The sequence below is a fragment of the Scyliorhinus torazame genome, chromosome 11 (genome assembly GCF_047496885.1).
Source record: "Scyliorhinus torazame isolate Kashiwa2021f chromosome 11, sScyTor2.1, whole genome shotgun sequence".
NCBI classification, from domain to species: Eukaryota; Metazoa; Chordata; class Chondrichthyes; order Carcharhiniformes; family Scyliorhinidae; genus Scyliorhinus; species Scyliorhinus torazame.
Window position 1 is genome coordinate 156,444,063 of NC_092717.1, and position 21,251 is coordinate 156,465,313.

The following is a 21,251-nucleotide window of genomic DNA, read 5'->3' on the forward strand; positions in this document are numbered from 1 at the left end:
AAGTCCCAGATGCGCGGCACGGATACCTATCCAATCAGGAGGCACTATTTACTCTCAATTTATAGTTGCCGCAAAGTCTATCAGTTTTATCCGGTTTAAGGATGGGACTACTGGTGCCACCCAATCAGTGAATTTTACCGGCCGAATGATCCCGAGGCCTCTAGTCGCCCGAGCTCTGCCTCGACCTTCGCCAGTAGTGCATAGGGGACCGGGCGGGCCCGAAAATATTTAGGCTGTGCTTCAGGGTTGACATGTATTTTTGCCATGGCTCCTTGATTTCCCCCAACCCGGTTTGGAAAACTTTGGGGTATTTTGCTAACACCTCATAGAGGCACCTTGTACTCATCTGAAAAACCTACTGCCAATCTAGGCAAAGGTGTTGCAGCCAATCATGGCCTAACAGACTAGAGCCATCTCCTTTTACTTTAATCAATGGCAGTCTTACTGTTGCTGCCCGTAGATCACTGGGTCAAAGAACAAAGAAAAGTATAGCACAGGGACAGGCCCTTCAGCCCTCCAAGCCTGCGCTGACCATGCTGCCCATCTAACCTAAAACCTTTTATACTTCCGGGGTCCGTATTCCTCTATTCCCATCTTATTGATGTGTTTGTCAAGATGCCCTTAAATGTCACCATTGTCCCTGCTTCCACCTCCTCTTCCGACAGTGAGTTCCAGGCACCCACAACCCTCTGTGTAAAAAAACCTTCCCTCGCTCATCTGCTCTGTACTTTTCCCCTCGCACCTTAAACCAATGTTCCCTAGTAATTGACTCTTCCACGCTGGGAAATAGCTTCTGACTATGGCGGGTCATCATGAAGGTCATCACGGACCCTGCTAAGGTAAGTGGTTCCCCCATTGTAGCCATCTGGGTTGGCCACATCCCGACTTAAAATGGAGATCCGCAAAGACTACAGGGAAATTCAGCCAACACAGGCAAAACTAGCAGGTGCAAAGTTTCCTGTGTATTAGACTTTGCAGAAACCCAGACAGCACTAAAACCAACAGCCATCTGCATATTAATGAGCGATCCCCGGGAACAATTGAAACATTTAAGGTAAACAAGGCCAAGCCAGACTCCTCGGCGCCAGCAGGAGCCAAGACAAAGGAAGGCCAACGGACACCTAGAGACCGCCCAGCGATCAGGGAACAGCTCCAGTATTGGAGAAATCAATCCAAGTGATCGGAACGCAGTCCAATCACTTGGAACCAGGTACAGGGTCCGCCCCGAACGGCGCAAAGCCCCTGGGGACTATAAAGTAGAGTCCTCAAGTTCAAATCGTCCTTCTTGGCAGGGTCACTCAGCAGCTCGAACCAACTCTTGACAGTGACCTGCCTAGCTGCCGCACCAACCAAGTTATTAATAACCTTGTTATTAGAACAAGGCATACTTAGATCGGTAGCCTCTACTAATAATGCCCCGATTTGGCCAGTGAGAAAGCCCGATGGATCATGGCGACTGACCATCGATTACCGGGAACTCAACAAAGTCACCCCCGCAGCAGCCCCCACGGTAGTCACAAGTCCCGAGACCATGCTCCATCAGGGACTCAACTCACGATATTTTACGGTTTTGGACATCAGGACGGATTCTGGTCCATTCCATTGGCAAAAGCGTGCCAATACAAATTTGCCTTCACTTTTAAAGGTCAGCAGTACACGTGGACATGCCTTCCACAAGAATTCCACAACACCCCTCCATTTTCCACCGACAGCTGGCAAATGGTTTATCGAAATTTTCTCGCCCCGAATGTCTGGTCCAGTATGTGGACGACCTACTACTGCAGACAGACACCAAGGCAGAGCACAACGAGCTTCTGTCCGAACTCCTGGAACTCCTACAGCAAATTGGATGCAAAGTAAACCCCCAAAAAGCCCAAATTTTGGAAAACAAAGTGGTATATTTGGGAACGATTATCACGCATAGTAAACGTGAGATCGAGCATAAAAGAATTGACTCGATTGCCCCTTCCCCAGAATGTTTCAGCCCTCTGGTCGTTTATAGGACTGGTTGGCTACTGCCAAAACCATATTGACGGTTTCGCCACCAAAGCAGCACCCCTCTCGGAACTCCTAAAGAAAGGAGCCCCTTGGGAATGGCTTCCGCAGCACACGGATGCTGTAGATGTTTTAAAGAGCGCACTCATTGCAGCCCCCGCACTACAGGTTCCAGACCCGCTTTCCCCCTATGCTATAGAGATAGCTAGCACAGACCGCATCCTTTTGGCCGTGCTCCTCCAGGAACAGCACGAACAGTTAAGACCCGTGGCTTACGCCTCCAGAGTTTTAGATCCTGTGGAGCAGGGATTTTTGGCCTGTGAAAGGCACCTGCTCGCAGTTTTCTGGGCAGTTCAATACTTTTCATACATCACCGGACTAAACCCCATCACAATCCTCACGGAACACTCCCCCACACAATTTTTACTAGACAGATGACTTAAGGACGGTACAGTAAGCCAGATCAGAGCAGCCAGATGGACCCTTCTTTTGCAGGGACGGGATAGCACTGTTAAAAAGGACCAAGATCCACACTTTACTAGCCGACAACCTTCAGTACCCAGGCACCCCCCACGAATGTGAAATCATGTCACCGCACCACAACACAGGCCCCTTTATCGCAAAAACACCCCCCCAGAAAGATAGGTACTTCACCCCAGAGCCCCCAGCACACAGACACGTGCGCACCCTTGAGAATATATGTGGATGGTTCTTCCAATGTATTAGACGGGAAGCGCATTCCAGGATGCGGTATCTATGTTGAGGACGCACAGGGACGCGCCCTAGCAGAGATCTCGTTAAAACTACCAGGACACTTAGGCACGCAGGCGGCAGAACTAGCAGCCGTTGCGTACATTGTGGATCACCCAGATTCCTTCCCCAGACCAGCAGACATATACTTGGGCAGCCTCTATGTCTGTAACAGCCTCACAGAAGTCCTACCCCTGTGGAAAGCGAGAGGATTTGTTTCAGCCCCATTGCTCCGGCACATTTTAGACAAAGCACAGGACAGGACATTCGGCATTGTTAAAGTTCGAAGTCACCACCGTTCCTCCCCCCCTGGAAATGTAAAAGCCGATGCACTGGCTAAAGCAGGTTCCAGAGATGGATATTTTTGGAACCCCCCCCCCCGAAAACGCCCCAGTGAATGCAGTTCAGGTCTCACAGACTAATATCGAGGATTTAGTGCAGGCCCAGAAGCAAGATAGTAATCTCAGGGAGATTTTAAAAGGAAAATTTCCAGCCCCATACGATAGGTTTAAAAATGCACTGACCACACATGACGATGTGATACTAAAAGACACCCTTTATGTGGTTCCTGAACAGGACAGGAATCAGCTCATTTGTTTGTTCCATGATAGTCATGGGCATCAGGGAATTGACCCCCCTACCGCCCACCTCAGGCAGCTCTGTTGGTGGCCGAATTAAAAAGAAGACGTTGCGCACTATGTGGAAAATTGCCTTATCTGTGCCCAAAACAATCCGGACAGATATGCAAAGAAAGCTCAGCTTAGCCACACCCATCCCGTTAATGGCCCCTGGACTAACCTCCAGATTGATTTTATAGGACCATTGCCCCCTTCCAGGAATGGTTACAAGTATGTCTTAGTCGTTATAGACACGTTTACAAAATGGGTAGAAGCATTCCCATCTAGAACGAACACGGCAAAGACTACCGCAAAGATTTTAACCCACCACATCTTTACGAGATGGGGACTCCCCTGCAGCATTGAATCCGACCAAGGTTCCCATTTTACGGGACATGTCATGAAGAACGTCCTCACGATATTTGGCATTACCCAAAAATTCCACATCGCATACCGCCCCCAGTCAAGTGGTATCGTGGAGCGAATGAATCGGACCCTAAAAGCAACCCTCAGGAAAATGGTCCACCAAAACAACACCACTTGGGGTTCAGTCCTCCCTTTTGCACTAATGTTTTTGCGTAACACTGTTTCGACATCCACAGGATACACCCCACACACTCTCATGACCGGACGCCCCATGAAAGGCACAGAATCTTTATTAGAACTTGACTTGACCAGCCCCGAAGTGACGGCCCTCACACACGAGAACACAGTCAAGCAATTGGTTGAAAATGTAAAAACGGCTCAGCTAGCAGCCGCAGTAAGATTAGGCACACGGAAGAAACAGAGCAAGGCCTGTTTTGACAAGACAGTGCATGCGACTGAGTTTGAAGTAGGACAGCAGGTCATGATTTCCATTTACAACCCCAGCACATTCCGGTCACCAAAGTATTCGGGTACGAACTCCATTGTGGACAAAGTAAGCCCCTCCGTCTATAAAATTAAGTACCCCAACGGGAAGACCGCGTGGTTCCATATTAACCAGCTCAAGGCATATGGCTCGCAGTCTAACCACTCACACCACGTCATGCTCGACGCAGCAGACCACGCCCCGCCCACAGCCAACGTATTCCTACCCTCTCCCAACACGCCCACCACATCCACGGACTCGCCCTCGACTCCACCCCCGAACTCTAGAGTCCGCCCCGGAACGCCCAGACAGCAGCAGAGACAGCGACTGTGACACAGACAATACCCACAGCACGCCTCCCTACTATCCCCATGCAACAGGCCCCACACCCAGCGAATCTGAACACGATTCGAGTTATCCCTTCCAGATCACATTCCTCAACAAACCTCACCAAAGACCACAGCCCTACGCTGACGACCCCAACTCCGTCCCCACAGAATTAGACACCAGTTTTTGGCACTGTGACAATTCGTACAGGCTTGTCCGAAACGACGAGATGGACCCTAGGTCACACCATGCAGCTTTGGCAACCCTCATCCATTCACGAGTATGGCATCCGGGAGAAGATGATGACATTGAGTCTGACTCCCAAAACGAGAACCCATTTGCGACCCTGTTCGCAACTGATAATTGAGTGTCCAGATGATGCTTTAAAAAGGAACCGCTTGGGAGAAACGGTGTCCTTTCTGATGGAACCTGCAGCATGTTTGTTCAATGTTTGTTCGTTAATGTTATCATTAAGTGTAGTTTGTCCCAGACAATAGACAGAGAATTGTTCAAGATACAGGTTTGTCCCAGACAATAGTTCAGAGGAACCAGTCTGTTGACAGAAAATTGGTAAAGGTACAAGTGTGTCCCAGACAATAGTTCAGAGGAACTAGTCTGTCGGCAGACAACAATCATAACTACTCTCCTGATTCAAAGGTAATCACGAGAGGCAGCCCCCACGACGACCACATTCTTACCCGTTCTTGCCGGTTGCTCAGGCAGTGGAGAAACGGCATTGGTCTCCGCCCTGCCTGAGGACCCCCCTCTGGTCAGCTACCCTCGGGTAGAGCACATACGGCATTGATCACCGTCCTACCCGGGGATTCCATCCAAATCTTACCCGCCGCGGCCCATACGCACCCCATTTTCGGCTCGATTACGTTCAAAACTCTTTTGTTTGGTTTTGGCAACCTTAGGGCTGCTTCCCTATACTTTTACATCCTCAAACACTGGGATGGTAAATCACACAGGCTGCGAGACGGCTCGCAGTACGGCAGTATTTTCTTAGATGTCTAGTCCAAATATTCGGTTTAAAAAAAAAAATCAGTGAGTCACACATGGTGACAAATTATAAAGGGAAATTGGCACTAAAGACAGACATGCTGACATACGAGATATTAAACAAGATGGTAACAGAAACTAGGCTTGATCCCCAGAATTCCAGAAGCTCCAGGAAAAGAGAAGAGACAAAAAGGAAGAGAAGAAAGGAAGAGAGAACAATAACGTGTTTTTCGTTATAATGTATATTCGGTTACGCGCGGACGCGAACCCCATGACCCCAACCCCCCCGGCCGTCAATGATTCACTTCCCCATAGCACCCAGAGCCCAGTGACAAGCAACAACACACCATCATGGTGTGATAGGTTCCTACGTAATTGAACCCCTTTTAGTATTGGCGATATTCTGCAGCATTGTGCAGACTATCCTCATGAGAAAATGGCGAAGGAGAGCCTACTGCTCTCGCACCCCGGTATACAGGATGAGATCCCCTATTTTCGGTTTTCACCAGGCCCCCTGAACCCCTGGATCGACAATAAAGAACATTTGTTTACGTGATTTGTAAATAAAGAAAGATTTTACAACTCTGTGTTTGACCTCCAAGCCAGAGGAAAATGTGAATGCTGCTATTATTTTTTGTATTGTTAGGAAGTTAGTATGATTGGATGTTTAAGTGAGTGGAGTTTATGGAAGATAGTTAGAGGTACCGTTTTTTAAAATGTTGTAATGTTGTGACATAGCGCCACTTAGAATTGTTAGTTAAAAATGTTCGTACATAGTTATGGTCAGTGTAGAGGCCATGGAAGAGTGCTCGCTGGGTCAGGGAGTGAAGACAACGCAGTTATGTGATCCTTCACGCTTCGCGTCAGGGATCACAAGGAGAGTGTAGCCACCTGGGTTGGCCACTTCCCGACTTAAAATGGAGATCCGCAAAGACTACAGGGAAATTCAGCCAACACAGGCAAAACTAACAGGTGCAAAGTCTCCTGTGTATTAGACTTTGCAGAAACCCAGACAGCACTGAAACCAACAGCCATCTGCATATTAATGAGCGATCCCCGGGAACAATTGAAACATTTAAGGTAAACAAGGCCAAGCCAGATTCCTCGGCGCCAGCAGGAGCCAAGATAAAGGAAGGCCAACGGACACCTAGGGACCGCCCAGCGATCAGGGAACAGCTCCAGTATTGGAGAAATCAATCCAAGTGATCGGAACGCAGTCCAATCACTTGGACCAGGTACGGGGTCCGCCTGAACGGCGCAAAGCCCCTGGGGACTATAAAGAAGAGTCCCCAAGCTCAAATCGTCCTTCTTGGTAGGGTCACTCAGCAGCTCGAACCAACTCTTGACCGTGACCTGCCTAGCTGCCGCACCAACCAAGTAAGTCTCCAGTCAATGCTCACTACGAGATAGGCGCTCGTAGCTACCAGTCCATACCAGCTTTTGAATCCTGCAGACTCAGAATCGAACGAAAGGCCATTTGTTCCCCTGACCTGGTGGGCCAGTTCCAAAGCTAAGTGTAGGCCTTTACGTGTTAGAGATAGTCTAGTAAGTAGAGTTAAATGCATGAGTAGTGAGTGACTGTGTATAATAAATGTGTTTTGATTTGAAACTTACTAACTGGTGTATTGAGTTATTGATCAGTACATAGAACATCGAAAAATACAGCACAGAACAGGCCCTTCAGCCCACGAGTTTGTGCCGAACCTTTGTCCTATATTAATCATAGATTATCATTGAATTTACAGTGCAGAAGGAGGCCATTCGGCCCATCGAGTCTGCACCGGCTCTTGGAAAGAGCACCCCACCCAAAGTCAACACCTCCACCCAACACTAAGGGCAATTTTGAACACTAAGGGCAATTTTGGACACTAAGGGCAATTTATCATGGCCAATCCACCTAACCTGCACATCTTTGGACTGTGGGAGGAAACCCACGCAGACACGGGGAGGATGCAGACTCCGCACAGACAGTGACCCAAGCCGGAATCGAACCTGGGACCCTGGAGCTGTGAAGCAATTGTGCTATCCACAATGCTACCGTGCTGCCCTTAAGAACAAATAAATCTACATTTTACCGTAATCCATGTACCTATCCAATAGCTGCTTGAAGGTCCCTAATGGTTCCAACTCAACTACTTCCACAGGCAGTGCATTCCATGCCCCCACTACTCTCTGGGTAAAGAACCTACCTCTGCCCTCCCCCCTATATCTTCCACCATTCACCTTAAATTTATGTCCCCTTGTAATGGTTTGTTCCACCCGGGGAAAAAGTCTCTGACTGTCTACTCTATCTATTCCCCTGATCGTCTTATAAACCTCTATCAAATCGCACCTCATCCTTCTCCATTCTAATGAGAAAAGGCCTAGCACCCTCAACCTTTTCTCGTAAGACCTACTCTCCATTCAAGGCAACATCCTGGTAAATCTCCTTTGCACCTTTTCCAAAGCTTCCACATCCTTCCTAAAATGAGGCAACCAGAACTGTACACAGTACTCCAAATGTGGCCTTACCAAAGTTTTGTACAGCTGCATCATCACCTCACGGCTCTTAAATTCAATCCCTCTGTTAATGAACGCTAGCACACCATAGGCCTTCTTCACAGCTCTATCCACTTGAGTGGCGACTTTCAAAGATGTATGAACATAGACCCCAAGATCTCTCTGCTCCTCCACATTGCCAAGAACTCTACCGTTAACCCTGTATTCCGCATCCATATTTGTCCTTCCAAAATGGACAACCTCACACTTTTCAGGGTTAAACTCCATCTGCCACTTCTCAGCCCAGCTCTGCATCCCATCTATGTCTCTTTGCAGCCGACAACAGCCCTCCTCACTATCCACAACTCCACCAATCTTCGTATCGTCTGCAAATTCAACTCCCTCATCCAAGTCATTAATGAAAATCACAAACAGCAGAGGACCCAGAACTGATCCCTGCGGAACGCCACTGGTAACTGGGATCCAGGCTGAATATTTGCCATCCACCACCACTCTCTAACTTCTATCGGTTAGCCAGTCGTTATCCAACTGCCCAAATTTCCCACTATCCCATGCCTCCTTACTTTCTGCAGAAGCCTACCATGGAGAACCTTATCAAATGCCTTACTAAAATCCATGTACACTACATCCACTGCTTTACCTCCATCCACATGCTTGGTCACCTCCTCAAAGAATTCAATAAGACTTGTAAGGCAAGACCTACCCCTCACAAATCCGTGCTGACTATCCCTAATCAAGCAGTATCTTTCCAGATGCTCAGAAATCCTATCCTTCAGTACCCTTTCCATGACTCTGCCTACCATCGAAGTAAGACTAACTGGCCTGTAATTCCCAGGGTTATCCCTAGTCCCTTTTTTGAACAGGGGCACGACATTCGCCACTCTCCAATCCCCTGGTACCACCCCTGTTAACAGTGAGGACGAAAAGATCATTGCCAACAGCTCTGCAATTTCATCTCTTGCTTCCCATAGAATCCTTGGATATATCCCGTCAGGCCAGGGGGACTTGTCTATCCTCAAGTTTTTCAAAATGCCCAACACATCTTCCTTCCTAACAAGTATTTCCTCGAGCTTACCAGTCTGTTTCACACTGTCCTCTCCAACAATATGGCCCTTCTCATTTGTAAATACAGAAGAAAAGTACTCGTTCAAGACCTCTCCTATCTCTTCAGACTCAATACACAATCTCCCGCTGCTGTCCTTGATCGGACCTACCCTCGCGCTAGTCATTCTCATATTTCTCACATACGTGTAAAAGGCCTTGGGGTTTTCCTTGATCCTACCCGCTAAAGATTGTTCATGCCCTCTCTTAGCTCTCCTAATCCCTTTCTTCAGTTCCCTCCTGGCTATCTTGTATCCCTCCAACGCCCTGTCTGAACCTTGTTTCCTCAGCCTTACATAAGTCTCCTTTTTCCTCTTAGCAAGACATTCAACCTCTCTTGTCAACCATGGTTCCCTCATTCGACCATCTCTTCCCTGCCTGACAGGGACATACATATCAAGGACCTGTTCCTTGAACAAGTTCCACATTTAAATTGTGTCCTTCCCTGACAGCCTATGTTCCCAACTTATGCACTTCAATTCTTGTCTGACAACATCGTATTTACCCTTCCCCCAATAGTTCAGTACTTGAACTTGAACCTCGTGGCAGTATCATAAAGATACCTGGCAACTCTAGAGCAAAGGTTATAGAAACAGAGCAAATTAAGTAAAGATACAACGGGCAACATTTACTGCTGTGTCTGAGCCAAATTAAGAACCAACCAAAAGTTAGCAACACCATGTAGACTGCCTCCATGTCACGTAAATCAACTGTTGTACCGGTGACTGCGGCTCCCATGTCCAATTTCATTACAAGAGGGTGACTGTTTACTTGGATGGTGATCCGAATATGGGCAAATTGGGTATCGCAATGCAGTTCAGCTGCACGCATTCGTCGCCTGGCTGTTCAAAATGAAAAGTGTAGGCTCTGGGTTGACGCCCATCTCGGGTGGGACGTTGGGTTTGCTGGCCATCCTGTGGCTTTCGCTCCCTCTGACTTCTCCAGTCACTCGCCCCACATCCTCTGGCATCTCCCTCTATGGATTTGGGACACGTATCTGGCCTAGACAATGCAGTCCGAGATTCACAATTCTGACCTCGGCAGTGTTCACCTCAAGTTGAGGATCCGTGGGTTCCTAATCTGGAAGCGCTGAACTGCAGGAGGGGGTACACCCCACACTGTTCACTTCCATCCCTCGGAGTTCCTGTACTCCCTTTTCTGAACTCTCTCCTAAGAGCAAATTTTCTAATAATCTTTTTAATAATCTTTTATTGTCACAAGTATGAAGTTGCTGTGAAAAGCCCCATGTCGCACATTGGGTAGCACAGCTCCAGTGTTCCGGGTTTGATTCCCGGCTTGGATCACTGTCTGTGTGGAGTCTGCACGTTCTCTTCGTGTCTGCGTGGGTTTCCTCCGGGAGCTCTGGTTTCCTCCCACAGTCCAAAGACGCACAGGTTAGGTGGATTGGCCATGCTAAATTGTCCTTAGTGCCCAAAGGAGTTGGGTAGGGTTGCTGGGTTACAGGTGTGGGCTTAAGTGGGGTGCTCTTTCCAAGGGCCGGTGCAGACTCGGTGGGCAGAATGGCCTCCTTCTGCACTGTTATTTCTACATCTATGTCTAAGAGGCTTAAAGAAGCAGATCTTGGGGTCTCTCGACACACAATTGGCCAGATTGTTATTTTGATACCGCACTGCCACACATGCTGTGACCGGCGTAATGTCCGCAGAGCTTTTAATGGGTCGATGACTCCAGACCCCGCTAAGCCTCATGTTCCCAGATATTGGTGGGAAAGTAAGCCACAGTCAGGAGCAGCAGGTGCGTTGCCCAGACACGCAGAAGCTTTATAATAATCTTTATTATTGTCACAAGTAGGCGTACATTAACACTGCAATGAAGTTACTGTAAAAAGCCCCTAGTCGCCACACTCCAGCACCTGTTCGGGTACACTGAGGGAGAATTCAGAATGTCCAATTCGCCTAACAGCACGTATTTCGGGACCTGTGGGGGGAAACCAGAGCACCCGGAGGAAACCCACGCAGATACGGGGAGAAGGTGCAGACTCCGCACAGACAGTGACTCAAGCCGGGAATCGAGACTGGGACCTTGGCACTGTGAAGCAACAGTGCAAACCACCGTGCTACCATGCCACCCATACTGACCAGACAGTTCAGACCAGGTGACACAGTTTACATTCAAAACTTTGGAGACGGCGCCATGTGGGTCCCTGGAATGGTAGTTCGTCAGACAGGGCCAGTTTCATACCAGGTTCGAGCTCAGGACCGAGTGATGATGAAGCACGTAGACCACCTCAGACACAGGAGACCAGCAGCACATGAAAGCTCCTCCGGAGGAATGAAGTTCATATCAGACATCCATGTTACCAATGAATCTAAGGGCGTTGCAGAGATGTGGGAGATCGAGGACTCAAGGGTGGCACAGTGGTTAGCACTGCTGCCTCACAGTACCAGGGATCCGGGCTCAATTCCTGCCTAGGGTGACTATCTGTGTAGAGTTTGCACATTCTCCCTGTGTCTGCATGGGTTTCTTCCGAGTGCTCCTGTTTCCCCCCACATTCCAAAGATGTGCAGGTTACGTGGATTGGTCATGTAAATTTCTCCTTAGTGTCCAGGATGTGTGCGTTAGGTTAAGGGGTTATTGGAATAGGGTGGGGAAGTGGGCTTGGCTAGAGCGCTCTTTCAGAAGGTCGGTGCAGACTCAGTGGGCCAAATGGCCTCCTGCACTGTAGGGATTCTATGATTCTATGACATGGAGACCCAGACATGGGATGTATCTGACGGTGAACCTGCCGGAGAGCAGCCGCCAGTGGTGGCCCCCACATGGTGATCAGCAAGAAAAACGGCGTACGCCGTTCAGGTACGTGCTTCTTGAACCAGCCTCGCAGGGGCAAGAGGCACAACTACGGGCGAAAAAGGAGGCGTCCTCTCACTCTACCTTCCTCCGACGGGTTTTTGGTTTAGGGGCGGTGGGAGAGGGGGGATGTTAATTGGTCCTACAGGGATCGACCAATTAGCCTCCTGTGAGCCTCATTGAATACAAGACTCCCCGCTGAAGGGCGGGGGACCCAACAGCAAAGTAAATGGACTCTGGCATAAAAGCTGGCTCAGATGAGAGCCGACCATGTGTAGTCTCAGCTGGGACCTGAGGTGTACTGTGTGTATGGTTTACTTTGTAATACAGCAGTTTTCTTTACCCCTCTCGTTTGGACTCCTCTGTGGCCACTAAACTGACATTTTATTTATGTAGACAAATGTGGCAAACTGTGCACAGCAAGGTCCCACAAATAGTAATGAGATGAATGTTAAACTGTAACCACAAAAAACCATAAATATTCTCATTTGTATGTTATTCTGAGAGGGTCAGCATACAAGTTGGATGGGTCCTTCAAGCTCAATTCTACATTGAACTCTAAATACCAGCAAGCCACTTGCTACCATGAATTCTTTTGCTAGGATTGCAGAACGGACTGGACTTTGAACTTCACCACAATAGCTGTTGGAATGTCTCAGTGAAAATGTAAACCACGTGGTTTGGTTTGGTGAGTCACACAGATGCAAAGATCCTGGGAGACAGCTAATCAACTCAGTCTAACTTCTCTGTACACCTTTTAAAGCATTTAGTCACCACAACAATACAACACTTTTGATGGTAGTCCCTTTCACATACTTGTGTGTAAAGTAAATTATCTTATGTGCCACTGTTATTTTAATACTTGCATCCTCTAACTCTGTGTTCGCTGTCAAGTTAAATGATTGATCCATGATTAATTCATCAATTTGGGAATTTACCTATTCCCCCTGCTCTTTAACAACCTACAATACATCTGTTCTCAACCTTCTTCTTTCCAATGAAAGCAACTTTACCTCTTTGATTCTTCTGCATAAGGTGGTACCCACTTCACTTCTTTTACAAGCAACAGTCCTGCTCGTTCCTGGCCATAGTTACTCCTTTAGGAGTAGCAAAAACAGTCAGAACTATTATGATCTTGAATTCCTTTAAACAATGCAACTGGTAAAACAATAGTAACTGCTCACAGCCATCCCACAACATGAAATGTTTGTAAGTATTCCATGTGGAGTAATTGAACCAGATTTATTTTCAGTATGTGGAAACTGCACTATCAATATTGTGCAAGATATCCAGTTAGTGTTCTCTTGTAGGCAAATCTTCAAGCAGTTTTATTGGTGGTGCAATTACATGAGAACTTTAAAAGAAACCTTTGGCTGTCTGGAAATGTTTCATTGTAAACAAATTTTGTTAATAAGCAACTGTGCAGTTTAGAGCAGAAGGTCACAAAATCCATAATCTTTCATCCTGTAATTGAGTATGTTGTGAGCAGTTAAAATGAACTCTTCCAACATCAATATGGAAGCTCCAGGTTTAAAATATGCTTAAAAAAAAAATCTCTTCTTAAAAATCAGATAATATTGGAAAAAATGGAGATATACACTGCAATAACAATAAGATAGGATTAATAAACTGAGTAGCCAAATGAAGGAAACTGCAATCGTGCACTTAAAATTCACTTTCAGCATTTTTATTAAAGGGACAAATATACACCAATTATGTTGCAGTACATGGTCATTAATTTAGTATAAACCCTTAGGATGGCATCTGTCAGTCACAGAAGACGATGAACTGCACCCAGGGGGGTGTCTCACTTCTGGACTGAATAAATCATCAGGGAGTCAAGAACTACAATGGCACATTTAGAGTACTAAAGGTATTTTTGCAGTTCCAAAACTCATTTATTGTTTTCAGTCACATGTGACACTACTTTCCTCTGTCACATGATACTTGCACCAAAATGGCTGACACATTTCACAAGACAAAGATGGATTATGAAGGATAATGGAGGCAAACAGTTTGGGATAATTTAACAACTGGATGATGTGATGGGTTTTCTTGATCAGGTTTGTCCAAAATGCGGCCCGCAGGCCACTACTTGGTCCGCCAGGCCTCACTATCCAGCCCTGGTCCGCTTGTTCATAATATTTGGTAAGTGAATTTGAGGATTCTTCAAAGAACTGCTCCTCCAAACACAGGCGGTTTCTCTCCCACCCACATTTGCTGTTGCTAGGATCACCAATAAGCCAATCATCAGAAATTCTGTGAGAGAACCAGTCTCTGATTTCTTCCGCGCAGGCCTGAGAAAATGGCATGATGAGAATAGTGAGTCTGGGAAGGGTGGAAGAGTCAAAGAGGCTGCTGATTTGGTACTGGGTGGAGGGAGGGAAGGTAGCACGGTGCACAAGTGATTAGCACTGTGGCTTCACAGCGCCAGGGTCCCAGGTTCGATTCCCCGCTGGGTCATGTCTGTGCGGAGTTTGCACGTTCTCCCCGTGTCCGCGTGGGTTTCCTCCGGGTGCTCCGGTTTCCTCCCACAGTCCAAAGACGTGCAGGTTAGGTGGATTGGCCATGCTAAATTACCCGTAGTGTCCATAAGGGTTGGGAGGGGTTATTGGGTTGCGGGGATAAGGTGGAAGTGAGGGATTAATGTGGGTCGGTGCAGACTCGATGGGCCGAATGGCCTCCTTCTGCACTGTATGTTCTATGTAATCTATGTAAGAATACCAGGAAGGAGAAGAAACTGGCTGCTGGTGACGGAAAAGGAACTGGCTGCTTGTGGGGTGGAGGAAATGGTGAGGAACTGGCTACTGTCGGCCAGGGAAGGGACCGAATGAGAGGGCGGGTAACCCAGGGCAGCATGGTGGTGCAGTGGTTCACACTGCTGCCTCACGGCACTGAGATCCAAGGTTCGATCCTAGCTCCGGGTCACTGTCCGTGTGGAGTTTGCACATTCTCCCCGTGTTTGTGTGAGTTTCGCCCCCACAACCCAAAGATGTGCAGGGTAGGTGGATTGGCCATGCTAAGTTGCCACTTAATTGGAAAAAATAAATTGGGCACTCTAAATTTAAAAAAAAAAGAGGGTGGGTGACCGAATGACAGAGGTTGTGTGCAAGTGAGAGAGGTTGTGTGTGAGTGCTCGAGGGTGTGTGAGTGCTCGAGGGTGTGTGAGTCAGAGGATGAGTGTGAATGAGAGGGTGAGTGAGTGAGAGGGTGAGCGAGTGAGAGGGTGAGCGAGTGAAAGTGCGTGTGAGCTTGGGACTGAGTGGTCAGTGTATGTGTGGGACTGAGTGATGGAATGTGTGTGTGGAGGGGAGTGCAAGTGAGTGAATCAGTGAGTGCATGTGTGGAGGGCAGTTTGAGAGACTGAGTGAGTGCTTGGAAGCCCAGTGAGAGAGACTGAGCGTATGGAGAGGAGTGTGAGAAATTGAGTGAGTGTGTGGGTATGAGTGCAAGTCTGCCTTACGCCCAATCTCAATTTTTCTCACTCACTCTCACCAACACACTCCCGCACTCACCCACCCACATACACTGACCCTCTCACGCTCTGGTGACTTTTATTACATGCTCTTTTTTTAAACTGAACAATTTATTGCTCTGACATTGCTGTACTTTTGTTCAGCAATTGTTTCTTTCTTTAAAAAAAAAATCAATTTTCCTAACAAATTCAGTTTAATGTTGTGCCAAATCTTTTCTTTCTGAAATTTGTTCATCGGCCCCTTGAATGAGAAAAATATGCAAATATGACCCCCCCCCCGAGCAATAAGGTTGTCCCAGCTGGATGAGCTGCAATTGGCTAAGTCATCTTCCACATCTGTACTTATATTGAGATTCGGCACTGTCCAATGATTTGCCACAGCTACCAAGAAATGGGCGGTACGTTTATGTTTGTCTTGCAATAAAGAAGTGTGATTTCCATTGTGTGATTTAAGTTGTATGAAGCAAGACAGAAATGAATCAAACTTACCACTTCTCCGTCTCTACTTGGATTCCAACTGACTGGAATTTGTTTGCATTGAAATCTGCTAAAGCAGCCTGTTCAGGCCCATCAACCTAAGAACAAAATAAAAAGAATAATTTAGCCAGTCATTTTAATTCAATTATGCCCATGCCTTGTTAACCTTTCAGCAGTTAATTTCGCTTTTTCAGAAACAGCACCGTGGTTGACTGTAAAAAGGGAAGAAAGTATTGCCATATCACAAACTAATTTGTAAAATAATAAGCAAAGGAATACCTAATCAAAAGCATCATTATACCACTATGTCTTTAAATGCATTCATTAAAAGTTAATACAGGTAAATAGAGTCAGCAGTATTATCATTCTTCAAAAATTTGTAAGTGATTGAACCGCCAAGGTTTCTACAAAAGCTAACGTTAGTTAACCTGTTAAGTACGTTAAAGGAGCGTCAAATATGTCACAAAAAATCATGTCTCAGGGCAGCACGGCGGCACAGTGGCTAGCACTGCTGCCTCACGGCGCCGAGGTCCCAGTTTTGATCCCGGCTCTGGGTCACTGTCCATGTGGAGTTTGCATATTCTCCCCATGATTGCATGGGCTTTGCCCCCACAACCCAAAGATGTGCATGGTAGGTGGATTGCCACGCTAAATTGCCCCTTAATTGGAAAAAATGAATTGGGTACTCTAAATTAAAAAAGAAAAGAAAATAGTGTTTCAGCCATTCTGGGAGAAAAGGATTAAAGTACATTATTTATTCCTGAGATTTTTGATATAGCTACATTTTAGCAAATAGTGTAACAATCAAACTACCCCGTATATAGGTGCAACAGAAATACAGTAAATCAAAAATACAGTAAATCAGAAACACTAGTCTACCTTAACCAAACAAGTTAACTTAAGGTCAACATTTATCAAATCAGTAGAACATGACTTTGTTTAAGTAATTTTAACTACAAAGTAAATATCCTGGTGCGAGTGATGATTATGACTTCACTCGTAGACAAAAGCAGTTTACCTTGGAATGAATCCAGAATTGTGTACATGGAGATCTGAAATCAGTCTAAAGTATCCAGGCAGCAGAAAAGCCAACTGTAGTGACGTGATATTTTCAATTGTTCAAGCCGTATTTAACTGAATACTTGGCACAACTTTGAATGGATTAAAGAGCACACATAGCACATCTAAACAGCACTTTAGTCATTGATTATGAAAAATCTTGGGCGGGATTCTCCGACCCCCCCGCCGGGTCGGAGAATCGCTGGGGGGGGGGCGGCGTAAATCCCGCCCCGGCTGCCCGCCGAATTCTCCGAAGGGTGAAAAGTTGGCGGGGCGTCAATCGCGCCGCCCGCCTCGGAGAATGGCAGGGCCAGGCGCGAGACAATGGACTCCGGGGCTGCCCATATTCTCCCGGCCGGATGGGCCAAAGTCCAATCAGAACACCTTTTTAATGGCGTCAACCAGTGCTGATGGTTGACGCCGTCCAGCGTGGAGGTAGGTCACGGCCTGGGGGGTGGCCGCAGGAGAGGTGATGGCATGGCCGCAGTCTGTGTGTGTGGGGGAGAGGTGTGTGTGAGTGTGTGTGCGGCGGGGTGGGGTGGGCTTCGGGGGAGTGATGGGGAAGGGGGGGGGTGGTGAGTGCCGGCGAGGGGACGGGGGGAGATGAGTGCCGGGGACGGGGGGGGGGGGGTGAGTGCCGGGGACAGGGGGGATGAGTGCCGGCAGGGGGACGGGGGGGGGGGGATGAGTGCCGGGTATGGGGGATGAGTGCTGGGTACGGGGGGTGGGGGGGTGGGGAGGGGGGGTGCCGAGGACGGGTGGGATGAGTGCCGGGTACGGGGGGGCGGTGAATGCCGTGGACGGGGGGCTGAGTGCCGGGGACGGGGGCGTGAGTGTCGGGTACGGGGGGGTGAGTGCCGGGGACGGGGGGGGTGGTGCCGGGGGGGTTGAGTGTCGGGGAGGGGGATGCGAGGGCAAGGGAGTTTGTCCACCTGGCCAGGTGCCATCCTCCAACAGTCGCGCCCATGCCACCTGGCTCGAGGGAGGGAGGGTACGGGCAATGATGACATGTCGTGTCCCCCCCCCCCCGCAGGCCGTCATGTTTTCTGATCAGCCAGCGATGTTGGCCGCCATTCTCCATGTTGCCCTGGAGGAGGAGGAGGAGGAGCATGCCAGAGAGGTGGCGCAGGCTGCCGCAGAGGAGCATGCCGCAGACGGGCAGGCGGCAGCCGCCTAGGCTGGAGGGACACCCGCCCAACAAGACGAAGAGGAGGAGCAGGGGGAGCACGTAGTGGAGGAGGAACACAAGGAGGGGGAGGAGGACGTCGCGGCGCCTTGGCAACGGAGGAACCCGAGGAGGCCCCGTGTGTACCGGCCCCGGTTGTCGTACCAGGACCTCACGGACCGGGAATGCAGGAGGAGACTCCGGGAAACCGTGGCACACATCTGCCACCTGCTGGCACACCTGACACCGTGTGGCACTGGGGGGGGGGGGGGGGAAGACACACCCTCTCTTCATGTCCATCAAGGTTGCGGTGCCCCTGAACTTTTATGCCACGGGGTCATTCCAGACGCCAGGTGGGGACCTGTCCGGCATCTCGCAGACATCGGTGCATCCGGGCAGTGACAGACGCCCTATATGCCATTGCGGACCGCTACATTCGCTTCCCTGTGGACCGGGCCAGCCAGGATGCCCGGACCTTGGGTTTCTCTGCCGTGGCCGGGTTCCCCATGGTCCAGGGCGCGATCGATGGGATGCACGTCGCCGTGCGGCCAGCTGCAGATAACAGGGCCATGTTCACCAATAGGAAGGGGACCTATTCCATGAACATCCAGGTGGTCTGCGAACACCGCATGATTATCCTGCACGTCTGCACCCGGTACCCGGGAAGTGTACATGACTCATACGTGTTGTCGCGGTCTTACATCCCCGGCATGTACGAGGGACGCCACCCCCGGCTGAGGGGCTGGTTGCTGGGCGACAGGGGTGACCCGTTGCGGTCGTGGCTGATGACGCCTATACGGAGGCCACAGAATGATGCGGAGAACAGCTACAATGATGCCCATGGCCATGCAGAGACAAGGGGTGTGATAGAGCGGTGCTTTGGCGTGCTCAAAATGCGTTTCAGGTGCCTGGACCTCTCTGGGGGCGCCCGCCAGTATCCGTCAGATAGGATCGGCCGCATCATTGTGGTGTGCTGCGTCCTGCACAACATAGCCCAGCAGAGGGGCGATGTTCTGCAGGTAGAGGAGGGTGGAGTGGAGGAGCAGCAGGAAGAGGCGCAGTCCTCCCCAGATGAGGGGGATGGGGGCAATGGTCAGGGCAGACGGGCTAGACATGGGCGGATGGCTGTCCACCGTTACCGGCTGGGCCAGCGGGCACGGGACAGGCTGATAGCCGCCCGCTTCACTGACTAGGGGGCGTGGGAATCGGCGAGTATGGCCACATACCGCACACCATGGCAACACCCGAACACCCTCAACCCCCCCCCACCCATCCACCCACCCAGCACCCTCACCACCCCCCCCAACCACACCCACCCGCGTGCACACCACCCCTCCATTGCAGATCCACCTGCGGCACAACGGCAGGGCTCACACAGTTGCCGGTGGACGCGTGTCTATTGCAGGCCATGGAGGATGATGACAACCCGCTCTGCAATGAGCTCCTGGCTCCACATCGTTGGACGATGTCTGCCCATGGCCACAGTACCACCATCCACCCTGACCATCCCTGCATGCGGCTGTGACACTGCAGCGCATGGTCCTGTCCTCTGCCCGGGGGGATGGTGAGGACGGCCCAGGGGGAAGGGGGCAGACTCACTTGAGGCCGACGTAAGACCACCCCTCACACACACACTGGCGTTCAACGTACGTGACACCCCCGCACGCTTTGGACAGAGCACAAAGGCAGCTTCTGTAGGTGTTAAAATGATTTTATTAACAAACAGTGCTTACACGTGCCCTAGCCCCTAAAACTCATCTGTGCCCTGCACCCGTGCCAACTTGCTCAGTGTCTAATTGTTTGGCCTCACGGGCCCTTTGACTATGCCTAGGTGGTTCCCCAGATGGTACAGCAGAACTGAAGGTGGACTCCTGCGATTCCTGCCCCCTGACTCAGGATCCCTTTGGCGGCCGTTTCCTGGGGCGTCCTGGCCTAGATGGGCCAGGCTGCGGCCCAGGCAACTGGGATGGCGAGCTGCCAGCCTGTCCTGCCCGTTGCCCACCCGATGCACCTAGGACGGAGGGGGGGGGGGTGGAGTCCGAGGTGCTACAATGTTCCTGGATCTCCCCTACAGGGGGACCAGGGACGGCCGCCAGCAACTCCTCCTCCCTCGGGGGGCCCAATTGCCCCCAGGCCTCTACATGGGTCGGGGGTGCGAACGGACCGGCCATCCGACGTCCCTCCGACGCCTGGCGCTGCCAGTCCTGGAGGCCCGTGCTGATATCGACAAGGATCTGCAGGTTTGCAGCAATGGCGTTCAGGGAGTTGGCCATCCCTGTCTGTGCCTGTGCGACGCCGGCTAGCACATGGGCAATGGCGCTGATGCCCTCAGCGATGGCCTGCTGAGACTGGGCCCTGGCCTGCAGGGATTGGGCCATTGTCTGCTGAGACTGGGCCATGGCCTGCTGAGACAGGGCCACGGCGTTGAGCGCCTCTGCCATCTGCCGCTGGCTCATGGCCTCCTGTGAGAGGGCAGCCATGTCCTGGGCCACAGATGGCGCCTGCACGGAAAGCCCCAGGCCTCGCAAACCGTTCCCCATGTCTGACACCGTCGCACCCATTGCCTCCACCGCGGACGCCACCCGTGCGGTGTCGGCCTGGGTGGCACGCATGACCGGCACCATTCCCAGCTCCTGGACGCGGGTGCACTCCTCCACCTGCGACTGCAGCCGCCGCAAGCCGGCCGTCACCCTCTTCGCTCGTCTCCGGGTCGGTGGTTGCATCGGGGCTATGGGTGGGTGTGGTAACTCCAGGAACACAGGATCCATCTGGGCGGCAGATGTTCGCTTGCGCCGGGATGCCGTCCGACCTCCCGGCCCCTCTGCTGCTCCTACCTCCACCTGCTGTACCGGGACGGCTGTGTTGTGCGCACCAGTAAGTGTACCAGACGCCTCATCACTAAAGTGCCCAACCGAGGTGAGGGTTTCTGCGATGGTGGAGGGTGTTAGTGACAGCAGTGGCGTTGTGTTGTGCGCATCGTCCGACCCTGAGTCCATGTTACTTTGGGGTGGCGGTTTGTCTACACCCATCCATTCTGTGTCACTGTCCTGTATTTCAGTTTCCTGGGTAGTGGTGTCGTGGGTAGGGCTGTCCTGGGCAGTGGTTTTGTGGCTCGGCTGTGACTGG

General features: G+C 50.2%; 1 protein-coding gene across 2 annotated transcripts in view; it reads right to left on the reverse strand.

Annotated features, from left to right (window-relative positions):
• Positions 1–21,251, reverse strand: part of dlgap1a (discs, large (Drosophila) homolog-associated protein 1a) — a 1,321,170-nt gene that overhangs the window by 67,718 nt on the left and 1,232,201 nt on the right. The window contains exons 10-11 of one of the 2 annotated variants that reach the window (XM_072467915.1): positions 15,914–15,999; positions 12,963–13,046 (exon numbers count right to left, since the gene is read on the reverse strand). In XM_072467915.1, coding sequence (XP_072324016.1) covers positions 12,963–13,046; positions 15,914–15,999 — 170 coding nt within the window. The remainder of the gene's footprint in view (positions 1–12,962; positions 13,047–15,913; positions 16,000–21,251) is intronic. The other variant, XM_072467917.1, reaches the window with a different exon arrangement.